A 16560-nucleotide genomic window follows, 5' to 3' on the forward strand; every position below is an offset into this window, starting at 1 on the left:
AATCTGACTGGTTTGAGTTCCTGAAACACTAATCTGACTGGTTTGGTGCTGTTTCTTTTCACGCATCATTGAAAGTAAAGCACTCGATTAAAATCCCTTGCCTGATAAATCCTCTTCATGCCCACAGCTCCGGCCTTGAAGCAGGAAGGAAGTCTTGTTTTATTCAGCTGTGGGACGTTTGTGGGGGTGCACTGGTTGGGTTTTCCTCCGGAGGCTCAGAGGAGAGTTTTTAATGCTCACGTGTTCCAGGCTGCAGCAGCAGTCCAGATGTGCAGTTTCTTCTAGGGTGCATGCTTGCTCTGCATTAATGAACTGGTTCTGATGTCATCAATCAGAACCTGAAGTTATCAGCAGAATTCAGCAATACATTAAGATGATCTCATTTCACCTGTCGGTTACATTTTTGGTGAACAAACTGCATAGTCCAAATTTATTCTACAACGCAGAACTTACAAATTAGCAGCCAGAAGTAATTAAAGCACAAATCAATCTGTTTTTCAGCAATCCTGCTTTCTCAAGTGTGAACACATCCACTGGCTTTTCTGACTCACCCCACTGTGCAGTTATGACACCACACTTGTAGCTGTACCGTGCTTGACCTTTTCTCATGCATTACCAGCTGATTGCATAATTTGTTGTGGACTTACAGTAAATCAACTTGCATGAGTAGCTAATGTAATTATTTCCAGATGTTCAGGGGAAAGCTGCTACTTTAACATGCCTCAAAAATACACATTTCAGTCTTTGTCTCTGATTTGTCCAGGAGACCGGAGGCACAGATTTCTGATGAAAAGAGAACATACGTGTTGCATGTAAATCTTTGCTGCAGCTTTGGAAACAAAAGCATTCCTCGTGGTTTGTATGAATGTTCTGATCATAAAGTCCACGGACTCCTTGTGGATCATGGCCTGTAGTGAGAGTAGGGAGCAGGAGATGTACTTTGGAAACAAAAGAAACAAGAAAAATTGTATTTCCTGCAAAAATGCAGTGTGAATGCTTATTGCAGAAGAACTTGCTGAAAACAGCTGAATTTGGCTAAAATATGCTGAAATGTACCATAGCTGAAATGGAAGAACAAGCCTAAATTAGCAGAAAAAAATAGAAAGAACAAATATTTGCTGAATTAGGTTTAAAAAAGCAGAAATGAGCACAAAACTTAAGAAATTAGCAACAAAAAAAAAGCTGAAATGAGCAAAAATAGCTGAAAATAAGTTAAAAATACAAAAAAAGAAGCTTCATCTACCAGAAGGAAGTGGAAAGAACTGAAATGAACTAAAAAAAATGGAATTAGCAGAAAAAGCTAAAATGAGCATTAAGAGAGTAGTAGACTAGCTCCTACTCAGCTATAGTAGCTGAAAGAGCAGAAAAAGCTGAAACTAGCAGAAAAAAGCTGAAAGGAGCATAAAGAAATGGATTAGGCTGAAAATAGCAGAAATTACAGGCAGCACGGTGGCGCAACTGGTAGAGCTGCTGCCTCTCAGCGAGCAGGTCCCTGGTTCAAACCCCGGTCCAGGTTCCTTCTGGGTGGAGTTTGCATGTTCTCTCCGTGCATGCGTGGGTTTTCTCCGGGTACTCCGGTTTCCTCCCACAGACCAAAAACATGCATGTTAGGCTGATTGGTAAATCTAAATTGTCCCTAGGTGTGAGTGAGAGAGTGAATGGTTGTTTGTCTCGTTTGTCTCTATGTGGCCCTGTGATGGACTTGCGACCTGTCCAGGGTGTACCCCGCCCCTCGCACAGTGATTGCTGGACATGGGCTCCAGCGACCCCCGTGACCCAAAATGGAATAAACGGGTAAAGAAAATGGATGGATGGATGGATAGCAGAAATTACCATGAAAAGCTTGAATTTATCTGAAAACAGCTGAAATTAGCTAAAATTGCTGAAAAGATAGAACAAGCTTAAATTAGCAGAATAAACCAGAAAGAACATGTTTGCCCAATTAGCCTGAAATAAGCAGAAATGAGCACAAAAAGGTGGAAATTATCTGAAAAAAGCTGAAATTAGCAACAAACAAAAAATAAAACAGCTGAAAAGAAGTTAAAGATACAAAAAAGAAGGTGGAGAGAGGAAATTTTTGCTGAATTAGATTGAAAAATGTTGAAATGAGTACAAAAAATGTGGAATTAGACCAAAAAGCTATAAATTAGCGCTGAAATAGCAGAAAAAGCTGAAATTTGCAGAAATAAGCTAAAAGAGCATGACAGGATGAAATTAGCAGAAAGAAGTTACAAGAAGCACAAAAATATTGAAAGGAGCACAAAACAACTGAAAAACCAGCTGAAATTAGCTGAAAGAAAAAAGTGTAAATTTGCAGACGGAAGCTGAAAGAAGCTGAAGAAGAACAAAATGTGAAAAGAGCAGTAAAAGGTTGTAAACATATGTAAATGTGAAGGATGTAAAATGAGCTCAGTTCATTTTTCATGAGGAAAAAGTATCAGAAAAGTCTAAATATTTGAGAAAGCTAAAGTTGCACCAATAGCAAATGTCATAGCAGAATTGTCCTGAAAGAGCTGAATGTTTTGATTTATTTGAAATAGCTTGAAAACTGTGGAACGAGAAAGATGCTGAAAACTGTATAGAAGAAAAATGGTTCAAAATAGAGTGAATGCTTCACGAGCGTTCACACAATGACAGTCAGCCTGAGACCAGTCATCCAAAGTAATAGGCAGAGCATGGAGGAATGAAGAAGAGATGGAGCTGGTGGAGATGAGTGACAGCAGGACAGCTGCAGAAGTCATATGGAAGTGTTACAGGATGAGACCTGCTGGATTTGGACTTGGTGGCTTTAACAAAATGTCAGGAGGATGAAGTGGCAAAGATGAAGATGTTGGGATTTTTATTGAGAGACAGCTCAAGTTTGGAAACAAAGTTAGAAAGGCAAAGCTGAGATTGTTTGGACATGAGCAGAGGAGGGACAGTGGACATGTTGGACTGATGATGGAGGAGAAGACAACGTCCACTGACAAATGTAGTGAAGAATATGCAGAGGGCTGGTGTGACAGAGGAGGATGCTGGGGCAGATGATCTTTGGAGACCGCTGAAAGAAGCAGATCTTCAGCTTGTCTGCATCTGTGAATGTCTTCCAGCACACGGATGCTGCTGGTGCCACAGCCCTTCACCTGGCCGCTCGCTTCGACCACGTGGAGGTGATCCAGTGGCTGCTCTCTGTCGGGGGCGCGGCCCATGTGGAGACGAGCTGTGGAGCTGTACCTGCTCACTATGCTGCAGCCAACGGGAGTCTCACCTGTTTGCAGCTGCTCATCCAGGAAACACCTGGGTGAGTTTAGCTTCTTGTTTTCTTACATTTCAGCCCTGCAGCACCTTCCATGGCCCAACCTCAGAGATGTTCTCAACAGCTGGAACGATTGATGAGACTGAAGACAGACACGAATGGTCCCCAGATGATGAATTCTACCTGCTTCTTAGTGATTGTTTCTTTTAGTGCCACCATCTGGTCAGATCTTTGTTCAACACGTTGGCTTGACAAACAAATTGTCACCATGAATGACTTCTTTCTTTGTTCTGTTGTAAAAACATCTGGAAACTTTGAAAGTGTGTAAAGACTGTCATGTTTCAGAGCTCAAACTGCTGCACCTGTATCAGTTTGGTTGACCTTCAGGTGACCCCTGCAGGTGATACCTGCAGGCAGGTGAAAGTGTCTGACAGCAGGACGGGGACAGCTGCTGTAAGGTGACGGAGGGTTGAATGTCCTTTTTTATAAACAGAAAGCTAAACCTCACTTTTCACTTTACTTCCTGCAGGTTTGCTTAAAAAACCTGTTTGAGCTGTTTGTTGATCAGCGTTGACGTGTGCTGAAGACTTAGTTACATTCATTTCTAAACACAAATACACAGTGACGTTCTGTTAAACCATGTCAGGACTGTGTTACAACACAACTATCTGTTTGTCACCATCACCTGTCACATAAACACGTCAACAACATATCTCATGAACCTTTGGATGGATTTAATTAAAAGTAATAAACTTTTGGAGTCAACCCAGTTCAAGATGGCTGCCACAGCAAACACAACACCTAACTGGCTGTAACTCAGTCAGTTACTGATAATGAGGTCATATTTGGTGTGGTAATAGCTGAGAGTCATCCCTAACAGACACTCTGAGAGCTAACATGTCTCATGAGGTCCTGAAATGTTGAATAAAATGTTTCTGGGTTTGACCAGAAGGATTAAAACAGTCTTCGTAAGACGATCGTCATGGTGGGGGTCGTTTTCACTTTTTCAAGAACTTTAAGGCTCTTAATTCTCAAGAGAAATTCATTATAGAAACTCAAAAATTTAATATTAAAGACTAAAGGTTTTTGTTGTTTAGAAAAACTTATTTGATTTGTTGTCCCCTGACGAAGAGTAAAGAGGGGGAATAAGAAATATGGTCTGTCCGTCCGTCTGTCCATGATAACTTGAAGAGTAAGCGAGACACCGACTTCATTTAGGTGTGTGTCTGCATCTAGGTGTAGAAAAGGTGTCTATCAAAACTTGGGCTGGCACAGCAAAATCCAAGATGGCTACTTCAGTATATACTATATAAGTAAACTGGCCTCCCCAAGCATTTGAGGAAACGGCTTTTTAGTTTTTACGTTGATTAAAAGTTCATTTGTTCTTTCGGCTGCTCTCCTCTTCAGGGTCACCTCAGTGAACTAACTCACACGAAGACTTAATTGTTTTTACCCCAGGTGTTCTTCCTGATGCAACCGCAGACCACCGAGCTACCACAGCCCTCTGTGTGGAGCAGAGAGCTGCATCTAGGGCGCTCGGGGGAGATGATAGTGGGGGTAAGGGCCTTGCTCAAGGGCCCGGGGTGGGGCAAATGAGGGTGGAGACAGGTGTGGGTGCTTCACCTTTCACACCCACATTTTTTGATGTTGTCGATTAGGGGAGTTGATCCGGCGACCTTCTGGTCACAGGCCCACCTTCTCTAACCTCTGCACCAACACGCCGAAGTAAAGTTTCCTCAAATGATCGGGGTGGCCCAAGATTCATTGATGGTGGCCACCACTGTCCACCCCCTGGCTCTGCCTTTGTGCCTTGATGGTGAATGAAGTTGCTCCCTCCACTCATCATATATCATCACTCTGCACCGTCTGGAACAAGCAAAATAAATAAATAAATAAATAAATAAATACCTCTGTTCTTCTACACGGTGGAACTCCAACCAAAGACATTAAGGTTTATTTGCATTCGCTGTTCACTTCCAGTCCAGAATAACACTCATCTAGAAAATTACAAACATTTACTTTTCTAATCCCTCAGCAACGAGAGACATCGACATAATGCTGGTTAACTTTAAATCATCAAAATGTAAATGACCATTTTCCTGTTAAATTGCTAGACTCTGGTCCTGTTTACAGAAGTGTTCTTGTTGCAGTCTAAAACACTGCACAGCTGTTTGGTGTTTCGACTGTAAGCCCTCTCACACAGCAGCAGCTGGACAAAGGCTTTCTGTTCACTGTCATATAAGTGCACGAGCCCCGTCCTGCTCCGTGCTCGTCGTGTCACAGCAGAGCCTGTCTGTAATCCTCATGAAGCGGTTCGGCTCAGGCCGCTGCAGAAAGCTGTCAATCATAAAGGGTTAAATGTTGTTCATCGTGTCACATCTGCTCCGGAGGTCCATCAGAACTGACCTCCAATGACAGATAAGTAGAGAAGTTGCATTTCCTGTGAAGATGCAGTGCGAATGTTTACTGCTGAATGATTGTTGCTGAACGATGCTGAAGAAGCTGAAACCAAGCTGACAAGGTTGTTCAAGACAGTTGAATTTGAACAGCTGACATTAGCTAAAGGCAGGGAAAGCTCAGAGAGAAGCTGGATACCAGTAGATTACAAAACGTTTGAAATTACCAACAAACAAAAAAAACTAAAATTAATTTAAAAAAAATGAAATGAGCAGAATAAAGCTGAAATGATCAAAAGTAGTAGCTGATAAAACTAAAAATAAAGCTGAAATTAACAGAATGAGGCTGAAAAGAGCAGAGAAATTTGAAATTATTAAGCACAAAAGGCTAAAATTAGCAAAAAAATTAAAGCCACTGTGATTTACTTGCGACCTGTCCAGGGTGTACCCCGCCTCTCGCATGGGCACCAGTAACACCCACAACCCAAAAAGGAAGAAGTGGGTAAAAGATAATGGATGGATGGATAAATACTAAAAGCTAACAGGAAAAGCAGAGAAAAGCTGAAATTAACACAAAGAAGCTGAAAAAAACTGAACCAGAACAACAGCTGAAATGATTAGTAAAAGCTTTTAAATCTGATTTTACTCTTTTTCTCTTCTTCACAACAACAGTCATTCTACACACAACTGATGCTGTCTCTCCCCTGCCACAACCGTACAGTCTCCAATCTCCCTCAGGTTTCCTCTTCTACACGAATGTAGTCGACCTGCGTACTCCTTCCTCCACTCTTATAGGTCACTTTATGTTCCGCCCTTTTTTGGAAATAAGCATTGACTACAACCATTTCCATTCTCTTGTCAAAATCCACCACCATCTGTTCTTCCTGGTTTCTTTCCTTGACACCAAACCTACCCATCACTTCCTCATCCCCTCTGTTTCCTTCACCAACATGTCCATTCAGGTCTGCTCTGATCACCACTCTCTCCTCCCTGGGAATACTATCCATCACTTCATCCACATCACATCCAACTTGTTGAACATAACCACTGACAACATTTAGCATCAGGCATTCTTCCTTCACACACATCACCCTATCTGACACTCTCTTCACCTCTACTACATTCTTTGCCAACCCCTCCTTCAGGACCACCCCTACTCCATTTCTCTTTCTATCCACACCATGGTAAAACAGTTTGAACCCTGCTCCAATGCTGCGAGCCTTGCTGCTCTTCCACTTGGTCTCTTGCACAGATAAAACATCTACCTTCCTTCTCTGCATCATGCCAGCCAGCTCTCTCTTGGCAAAAGTGTTTTACGTCAGATGCCCTTTCTGACACAACCCTCACCATTTACCCAGGGTGGGGACCAGCACAAGAGATGCACTGGCTTGTGCTCCCTAGTGGCTGGTTTTTATTGAGAAATGCATGTTAGATAAAACTAAATATTTTTAAACGTTAAAACTGCATAAATACAAAAAGTTATAGCAGTAATATTAGTTTAAACCTCTACCATGCAATGCAAATGAGATTCAATGAACTTTAGGCCTTGAAATAAATCATCACATCTTCACGTGCTGTTTCAGCTGATGTATTTTTATTGTCACGTGACTTTGGGTCATAATGAAGCAGAACTTTATCTCTCTGCACTAACATCACTAACATCTGTGGACATTTCATGTCTGATCATGTAACACAGCTTGTTGCTTCTGTGCTGCTGAGCACAGGTGTGTGAACCACCAGACAGGTATGGGTGCTACCCCCCTGTATCTGGCCTGCCAGGAGGGGCACCTGCACGTTGCTCAGTACCTGGTGAAAGAGTACGGTGCAGACGTGCACCTGAGAGCCCACGATGGGATGACCTGCCTGCACGCGGCTTCTCACATGGGCCATGAAGCTGTGGCGGTGTGGCTGGTCAGTAGGAAGTGATTTGTTTATTTCACGTAAATAAACATGTTGTTTGTGTTGATCTTTGTGTTTTAACTCCAAACAGGTGACGTGCACCGATGTGGGCTTGTCCTGCCAGGACAGAGAAGGAGCAACGCCGCTGCACTTTGCGGCCAGCAGGGGGCACTTTTGCATCTTAGAAAAGCTGCTTCACATGGGGTCAAAGGTCATCAAGGACTACTGGGGAGGGACCCCTCTTCATGATGCTGCAGAGAATGGGGAGCTGGAGGTTGGCCTCAGCTCTTTCTTTTGTTTTGTCACATGATATTTTTAATAAAACACAGTTTTACTCAAATTAATTCTGTTTTCTGGTGGTTTTGAAATTTGCTCTTCCAGTGTTGTAAGATCCTGTTGGCTCATGGAGCAGACTCCACAGATCAGGACATTGATGGGTTCACAGCAGCAGATCTAGCAGAGTACAACGGACACGCTGAGTGTGCACGATATCTCCGTACCAAAGAGAAAGATGTAAGTTCTCCGGTTCAGCCGCAGTAATTTTTTTAATTTTGCACATGTCCCTGCTTTGTGTCCTCTCTCTGAGTTTTTTGGCCTTGACATGAAAATCAAAGCTTGAACGAGTCAACAGCAAACATCTGGAAGTTCCTGGGCCTTCGGTGAATCATTTTCTTAATTAGTTGCATGGATTTCATTCAGGTCAAGCCTGTCATTTTCCTGAGCGGCGCTCCTCCACTCAGCCTGATTGCACTGCTGCTCTCAGTTTGAGAGTTCTAGGAGAGCGAAGGATGAGGCTGTTGTGTTTAATAAGGCATTACGGGCCATGATGGCATGCGTTCTGGAAGAGATTTTTCCTTCTCAGCTTGCCACCGAGGACTCACAGAGGAGATTAGCTCTTTTGTTTGAAAAGCACGACACTCCTTAATGCAATGAATATTTTAGAGGCAACAACTTGACATGAGATGAGATGTTGCATTTGTTTTTTTAGAAACAGAGAATTGCACCTAAATTAGACCAACGTATTGTTGGGTTGGTTTTAAATAGGAAACAGAATAAAGTGAGCTGAAGGACTTCTCTGTCAACACTCTTGTCAAACTTAAAAGCCTCACAGCTGTTCACTCAGCCTCCCATCGCACTTCAATCACCTATGATGGGGGCTAAACACAGATGAACTCAGAGTAACCACAGCTGCTGGTCAATACAAGCCATGAATAAGTCAGCAGGGCAGGGTAGCGCTCATCAAATGATGACGATGGGGAAGCAGCGAGACGTGGCCGCCAAGCTCCCCTTCAGGAACAATCAACAATAGAAGCTAATTAGCGCAGTGGCTGCTGTGGCGTCAGATGCAGTTGAAGCCGCTGCGAGCCGATGGCCTATCGGTTTCCTCTCTCCTGCGGCTCAGATGGAGGACTCTGGGCCTGAGCTCGATATGGGATCCTCAGGTTTATGTTTCAGAGTTTTCACCGTTCTGATGCCTGGAACCAGCAACTCTATCCCTCTGACGACCAGGAGAGCAGGATGTCATCAGCTTCAAACGCACACTTTAATGTCTCTTGTTTTCATTTTTTTCCAGTGACAGACGTGTTATGATCGTCACCTCCAGGGACTGTGTAACATTGTAGCAGACATAAGGATGGGTCATGTTTCCTGAGATTGATGTGAACAAAAGACTCATTTTGACTGAGAGGGTAAAATAATCAAACCTCAGTATTTGGGGCAGGATGAGACGTAATGCTTTAAAAACCCGCTGAGCCAAACACGAGCTGCTGGGGAAGACAGAAGACGTTCCTTAATTACATTTCTGCTGGTGGGTCATGTTTGCAAAGTGTTTCTTTGTTCTTAGGTTATACGTGGTCTAAAGTGGCAGTCAGAGCACATCATTTCCGAGCAGTGACCCGAACGGTTAGAGATGTGTTCACACAGAGGTCAAACACACGCTGCACCTCTGTGAGAGCTGCCATCAAATAAACCAGCAGTGCTGTTGTAGTTTCTCTTCACACTCTTTTTACTTATATCCAATGCTTTTACAAAACAACTGTTATTTTTAGAAACTTGATACCATTTAAATAATCAGAGGCTTTTGTAAAAATATGGCATAATTACCTTTAGTTTGTTATAATTAAGGATGCACGGTATTGGATTTTTGGCCGATATCTGATATGTTGAAACGTTGGTTACGTACTGTAACCCCAGATTCTATGAGTATAGGCGTAGTCCTTTAAGGCTATCGCTAGTGGGTTTATTGCTAGGCGCTCAGCACAGCACTGAAAACTTTAGTCCACGCCCACCTACTGTGTGGGCCTCACCCCCGGTCCGTATAAATTACGGTGAGACCGGGTAATCGGCTCCCAAATAGATTTTTTTCAGCCATTTAGGAACCAATGAGGCCCAGAGCTTAAAGGGCTGTGTTTATACTCAAAGAATCTGGGGTTACAGTACGTAAGCAATGTTTTATTTCATATAGGCTTCGCCCTTTAAGGCTGTCACTAGTGGGTTAAAGGCGAAGCAGGATGTAGTCTATGCCTCACTGGGTCCATTCAGACAGAAGCACCTGCTTGCACAAAAAAACATTTCATCACTCAGCCTCCTGTGTGCATAATTACGCGCTGCGTAATTGTGTGCTCCATGCGCAGGAGCGCACCGGAGAAAAGATCTCTGGTGAGGAAAAATTAAAGGTTGAGATAGCAGACCTGCTGCTGTGAATAGGAATGACGGAGGATACGAATTGTAACAGTGTAACCATGAACAGAGCAGACCAACAGCTCCTCAGGATGAACCGGTTAATAACAATAAAATCAGCAGTCATGAACTTGTGACTGACAATAAATATCTCACACTGCGACTGCATGCAGGCAGGTGTGAGCTCAAAAGTGAGGCTCCGTGAAACAAATAATCATTCTGTCAGAACCTTGAAAACAGAATGGGTCATGGAGAAAGTAGAAACATCACATAGATAAAAACGAATAATTGAACATGGCGATGACCAGGCAGCCGCCATACAAATATTCTCCACTGTCATCCCTCCATGCAGAGCCATGGAGGATGAAAACCCTCTGGTGGAATGCGCTGAGATTCTCTGGAGAATCCAGTCCAGATGAACTGTAAGCTTCAGAAATAGCCTCACACAACCAGTGTGAGAGGCGCTGGGTGGATAGAGGACGTCCTGAAGAGCTGTCCCAGTAATGCACAAACATATGCTGAAAACGGCGCAGTGTGGCCGTAACACTTAAGCATGCACATGGGACAGAAGGAGGTGAGATGTTGCTTCCTCCTCAGAATTATGGGGAAGAGGATAAAACCCATCCAAGGTTATCACGCTCGATCTGAATGAGCTTGTGATGTTTTTCAGAGCAGGGTTAAAATGCAGTACAGCTGAACTGCCGTCAGCTTGAATTCTGAGACGAGGGAGCAACAGAGAGAGCAAACAAACACTCACTCTCTTTGCCGATGTCAGAGCTAACAGCAGGGCTGTTTTGTTTGCTACCAAATGCAGATGCCCAAAAGGGGCTGAAAATGATGTATCACTTCAACTTGAACTATGTTTAATGTTAAATATATTCATGACATTTACTCTCTCTAACACAATGACAACACTCGAACAGTGCAAATATGTAAATTTTCACAAATCTAATCTCAATCTGTTCACAAGCGACAAGTGAAAAATGCATAAGTAGTAGTGCTTCAATAGATGTACTTGACAGGAATGGTGGTTCTTGCGATGGTTAATTAGATTCAAAGTGTTGCAGGACTTCGTTTTTTCTCCTACTCACATCACTGACACTGAGCAGTCATTGCAAATAACAGTTCTGCTATCTGTTTCCAACGCTTTAAAAAACTTCCACACCGCCGACATTTTCACTTCTTCCTCTCCTGCCGTGATCAGATCAGGTAGGCGCGCATGACGTCATCACGTTGTGCTGGCGCTGCAGGCATCCTTGTCACTGGGTTGTCATACGAAAACAGCGTCTTTAATATCAGTGAGTCATTTTGATGGAATGGAAGATTTCCGATATTTAACTTGATCACTAATATTGGCCGATACCGTGCCGATAATATTGTGCATCACTAGTTATAATTATTGATATTGAGCTAAATGTTGATGTGTTAATAGTTGAGTCATTTACAACATGTACTTTGAGAGTTAACACATTTTGCAAGATCTCACATTGAGCACAATGTTTGATAAAAATAGTTATAACTTCCTCTCTTCTTATCATATGCTGAGCTTAGTTTGAAACTCTGGCAGGAGAGGTATACATTTTTTGAGGAATGAATGAGGGATCTTTAATTATAATAAGGAAAATGTGCTTTAAAAACATTCTGTCTTCATTTTATTAGAACTGAAAGAAAAAAATCTAAACTAAAAACTGTTTTCAGCATCTCAGGTGAACATGTTCACATTTCATGTGTGTGAAATGGTTTAAGACTTGAACTTCTTAAAAACAAGTTATTTTTTATTATTATTTTAATCAAACATACGTTCATCTAACAAGACTTCTAGCCATGCAAATAATAACTCTGGGGAGTCTGTGCTGTTAATGCAGCTATACAGTATATATTAGAGCCTGATCAATATGGAAATTGTGGCTATCACCAATACCGATATTGGGAAGGAAAGGCTTATGCTGATAACCAATATAATTGCTGAATTTTTTTTTTTAGCTTTGACCACTCTCAAGAATTTAAGAAAACAGCAAGTGGTTTGGAGCTTGTTTATTTAGTTCAGCTGTTAGCAACCATGAAGCTAAGCTAATCAGATCCACGCTATACGCATTCCACACTAGGTTTACAAGTGGAGCACTGGTCTTCCCAATGTGCGTTCACATTTTCTATCCTCCACTATTCACCATAAAGTTATCAAGTGTGTTACAACAATATAAATGAACAAAGAACCTCTATTCCCTGTTCATTGTAAACAGTCAGCCATGTATGATGAATGTCTAATTAGTATTGACTGCTGTAGACTTTATTTTTCTTTGGAGCCAAGTAAAAATTTAAGATAAACAATGTATTTCATTGAGGATGACAAAGATAACTCTATTAATGTAGATATGTTTTACTTCTACGTTAGATTTATTGTTCTGGATAAAGTTTTACAAGGCAATGGTCTATGCTAGGCTATCTAAACGTTAGCTTGCTAACTTGAGAGGCACGTAGCTAATGACAAGCTGGTTGGAGGATTGAAGAGAATTTATTGTTGTTGATTTGTTTTACAGATCAGTTAAAATAAACTTACCATGCTCAGTTCAGCAAAATACTCTACACAGTATTGTTCCCTGCTTTGTCTGTGCTGAAAGTGAAACTTAAGTGAACGGCCATGACTTGAAAGTAGTATTCATGCGCCCTCTGCTGGATACATTGTACAATTACAGCTGGTTCCAGCATTTCGGGGTGAAAATTATAAGTGTTTGGTGCATAATGGGACAATTATCCCCAATACCGATATGTCCCCAAATGCCTATATAGGCCTAAACTATCGGCTCTACCAATATATCGGCTGGGCTCTAATATCTACATCTGTGATCAGTGATGACCAGAAATAATCTCCAAACTGCTGCTGGTACATTTCTCCTTCTTCCCATCCTGCTGACATTTATTGTAGCTGCTCCTCTCTCTTTTATTACATTTGGAAAATAATCAGCATGCATGTCGACATTGAGTGACTGCTTGTTCTGGCTGTGCCCTCTACAGCTCACAAGTACAAGCCTAAGTAACTTTAACCACTGGAGCCTCAACCAGCCACGGTCTAACAACCAGCATTTAGGTTCTGGATGGTGGTCATAGCAGCGAACGCTAACCACAGAGCTCAGTGCAGCCAAGAAAAGCTGTCCCTAACAGAGTTACTGTAGGCAGCTGTTCCAAGGACAAACAGCAATATCCTCTGCACGACAGTAAGAGTTTTATGTTTTCATTCTCTCGTTTGTGTGTTTGGTGTGTCTCATCATCTCGCAGCAGAGATGGCCTTCATTAAAACAGTGCTGAGTTGGTGTCTTGCTGAAAGGATCTACAGTGATTCAGATTTCTCCTGTTGGAACAGTTTTTGTCTTCAAACCATTCAAAATTCTGAGAACTGTACAAAGGAACAGCAACCTACAAGCCCACTCTCAGGTGTTCATCTTCAGAGTGACTGTAGCACATGACATCATCACTCTATATATATTAGTCCAGATTCTGTTTAATGTAGCCCTCTACCCTGCCCCAAAGGCTCTTAGTATTTATAAAATGTGCCTATTGCTGTCAAGGTGTGTATGGCACCCAAACATGTTAGATGTCCTGTAAGATTCAAATATAACTGAAAAGTCTGTTTTCTGGAAAGTTGCAGATCAGTTGAGCAAATTAATTTTTTATTTATTTATTTATTTTATCACATACACATATGTAGTTGTACTCAGTTCAGTCAAATATATAGACATGTAAAATAAATGAGTTCTTAATTATAACAGGGAAAATAAGTAATCTGCTTTTCATCAGGTCACTAATTCTTTTTAAAAATTATGTAACACACGACTCATTACACCTTGTGTCTAAGTATGAAATAAAGTAAAAAATGCTAAAACAAATTTTTACTGCATCAGTAGAAAGACTGAAGATGTCAGGCAGGTGCTGACATTCAAATATACCTGGTTTCACTGATTGTTAGGAAGTGAACGTATCGGTAAATGCAGGAGTTTTGACAGTTTGCTGCTCTGAGGCATTCAGGTGTGTGTTTCACAATGCCAAGGTGGTAAGACATCAGCAACGACTAGCTGTTTCCGCTCATCAATGTGAGGAAAGTCATGAAGCAGCAATCTGTTTTAAAAACGTTGCCGTTAAACATCTCTTTGTCTCTTGGACCATCTGCTGGATTGTAATGATTTTTTTCCAATCGCGGTCATTAGACCCGTGAGTACGACTGATGAAACTGATGAAACTGTGGAGTCCACCCAGTTCAAGATGACTTCCCATAGCCTGCATGGCTGCATTTGTTAATCGAACTTAGCAAACACACAAATCACTTAAACTCTTGTCGGTTTTGGGGCTCGTTTGTTCAAATTTGACGTAGTAGTCAGCTGGTCTCTCAACGCAATTGATAAAAAATGTTTCTACCGGAAGACAGGGTCCAGGAGAACCCTCATGCGAGGACGTAGAAGACGCACACATAATTGGATTTATAATAACAGGGTTTTGGCAATAGTAAAGCTGCCAGCCTTATGTGAAGGATTACTCCATGCTTTCAGCTCTCAGATTAATATGCTCTGCGAGCTGAACCCTAAGTTGGACGCAATTTCTGAGAATCATGGGCCACTTGCAGCTCCTAGGACTCGCCGGCATGAAGGATTCAACCTTGGAGAAGGCTAACAAGCACGGACCAGTAGAACGTCCCTGGATCTGGCTGTTTGGATTCGCCACTGTGTGTAGCAGCAGAGCTGAAGGCTGACATGAAATCAGAGACTGCCTTCCCAAAACAATTGTTGTTTATCTGAATGTGGCCTCCCCGCTGGACTTGGATAGGCCAACTTATCTCAAATTCAAATTGCTCCTGGAGGATACGTAAACCAAGAAGCTCTGCCTGCCCCCCCCCCCCCCTCCCAAGGACATCTGTGTCCTTATCAGAATTGTGACGCTGATAAACACTGTACCATCTTGTCAGAACTTTGGAACTTTCTGGAGTGTCCATGGACAACTCACTGCTTTTATTGACCTTCTATGAATAAATGTATTATGATGTCATTGTATGTTGCAAGATTTTTTTTTTCATCTTTTACACTGTGCGCCGGCCAGGACATGGTGTGAGACATGATGTTTTAAAACTTCCTCCACCCTTGTGGTCTCTTTTCCTCATCTACTCTGTATGTTGTATGTAAAGGTTTGATTGAGTCCCCTGAGGCTTAATGGGAACTAACCTGTATAAATAAAGGTTGAATGAAAAAGTAGTAGCTGAGAGTTATCCTAAACTTTATTTGAGATCAAATGCATTGATGTTTGACCAAAGCAGCAACAACTCTGTCATTTCTAAACATAAAATAAACGTGATTTAAAACTCTGGCATGAAAGGCGGCGTTTCATCAAGGAATGCCGTAGATTTGTGTTTTGATGTAGCTTTTGTTGTACGCGACTAATTGGACAAATTAATTAATTTGGTTTTATAGATTGTCTTAAACACCAAATGTTTGAATAAGAGAAAGATTAGCAGATATTCAGTAATAAGTTGATCCGAGGTAAGTAGAGCGTATCTGGTTTGAGATTGAGCTTTTCAGTTTAACATGCCAAGGTGGAAAAACATCACCTGAGCACGCGGGGATAAAATGTCCTGTTTTCCAGCTGCTCTGACACGTCTTCTGCTGATACTTCCCTTCGCGCTACAACACGACCATTTGTTTATCCATGCATTAGTGACATTACCAGCCACCCTATCCTTCTCTTAATTATTAACAGGGCTCCAATCTGAGGTTATTGTTTATGGCCTGACGGCCCCTGGCTACTGGTGGACATGCTGGTTTTAAACAAGCGGCCTTAAGGCAGCGTCACATCCCCAGCGTGGGATGGACTCCTTCAGACATCTGGCTGTGTAAGTCTGCACCTCAGCAGTGCCAGGCGGTGTGCGCCGGGAGAGCCGAGTAAGGTTAGTCGGCTCCAGGTTCATCACGCTGGACATTATTGTGTGAAGGCTTTGGAGCATTCACACTATTGTTTTTCTGTTTATAGTTATTCTGACTTCTGTCCCTGTTCTGTATGTTTTTCAGTGTGATTCTCTTCCTGCAGTTTTTAAGCTATTTCAGCAATTTAGGTATCAAAATTTTCAGCTTGTTCAGCAGAAGGGTGCTATGACTTTTGGTGTTTGGCTTGAAATATTTAGCCTTTTCTGTCATTTTTCTCATATAAAATGGACTGAGCTCATTTTCCATCCTTCAGATCTTTAGATCTGTTTACAACCTTTTACTGCTCCTTTCACATTTTATTCTGCTTCAGCTTCTTTCAGCTTCCTTCTGCAAATTTAAACTTTTTTCAGCTGTTTTGTGCTCCTTTCAAATTCTTTCTGCTAACTAGAAC

General features: G+C 42.0%; 1 protein-coding gene across 1 annotated transcript in view; it reads left to right on the forward strand.

Annotated features, from left to right (window-relative positions):
• LOC119408173 (espin-like protein) overlaps positions 1 to 16560 on the forward strand; it is a 36740-nt gene that overhangs the window by 358 nt on the left and 19822 nt on the right. The window contains exons 2-5 of the mRNA XM_037675010.1: positions 3090 to 3280; positions 7356 to 7542; positions 7622 to 7804; positions 7912 to 8043. Coding sequence (XP_037530938.1) covers positions 3090 to 3280; positions 7356 to 7542; positions 7622 to 7804; positions 7912 to 8043 — 693 coding nt within the window. The remainder of the gene's footprint in view (positions 1 to 3089; positions 3281 to 7355; positions 7543 to 7621; positions 7805 to 7911; positions 8044 to 16560) is intronic.

This window comes from Nematolebias whitei, chromosome 3 (assembly GCF_014905685.2).
Source record: "Nematolebias whitei isolate Nwh7 chromosome 3, NemWhi1, whole genome shotgun sequence".
Classification (NCBI taxonomy): Eukaryota; Metazoa; Chordata; class Actinopteri; order Cyprinodontiformes; family Rivulidae; genus Nematolebias; species Nematolebias whitei.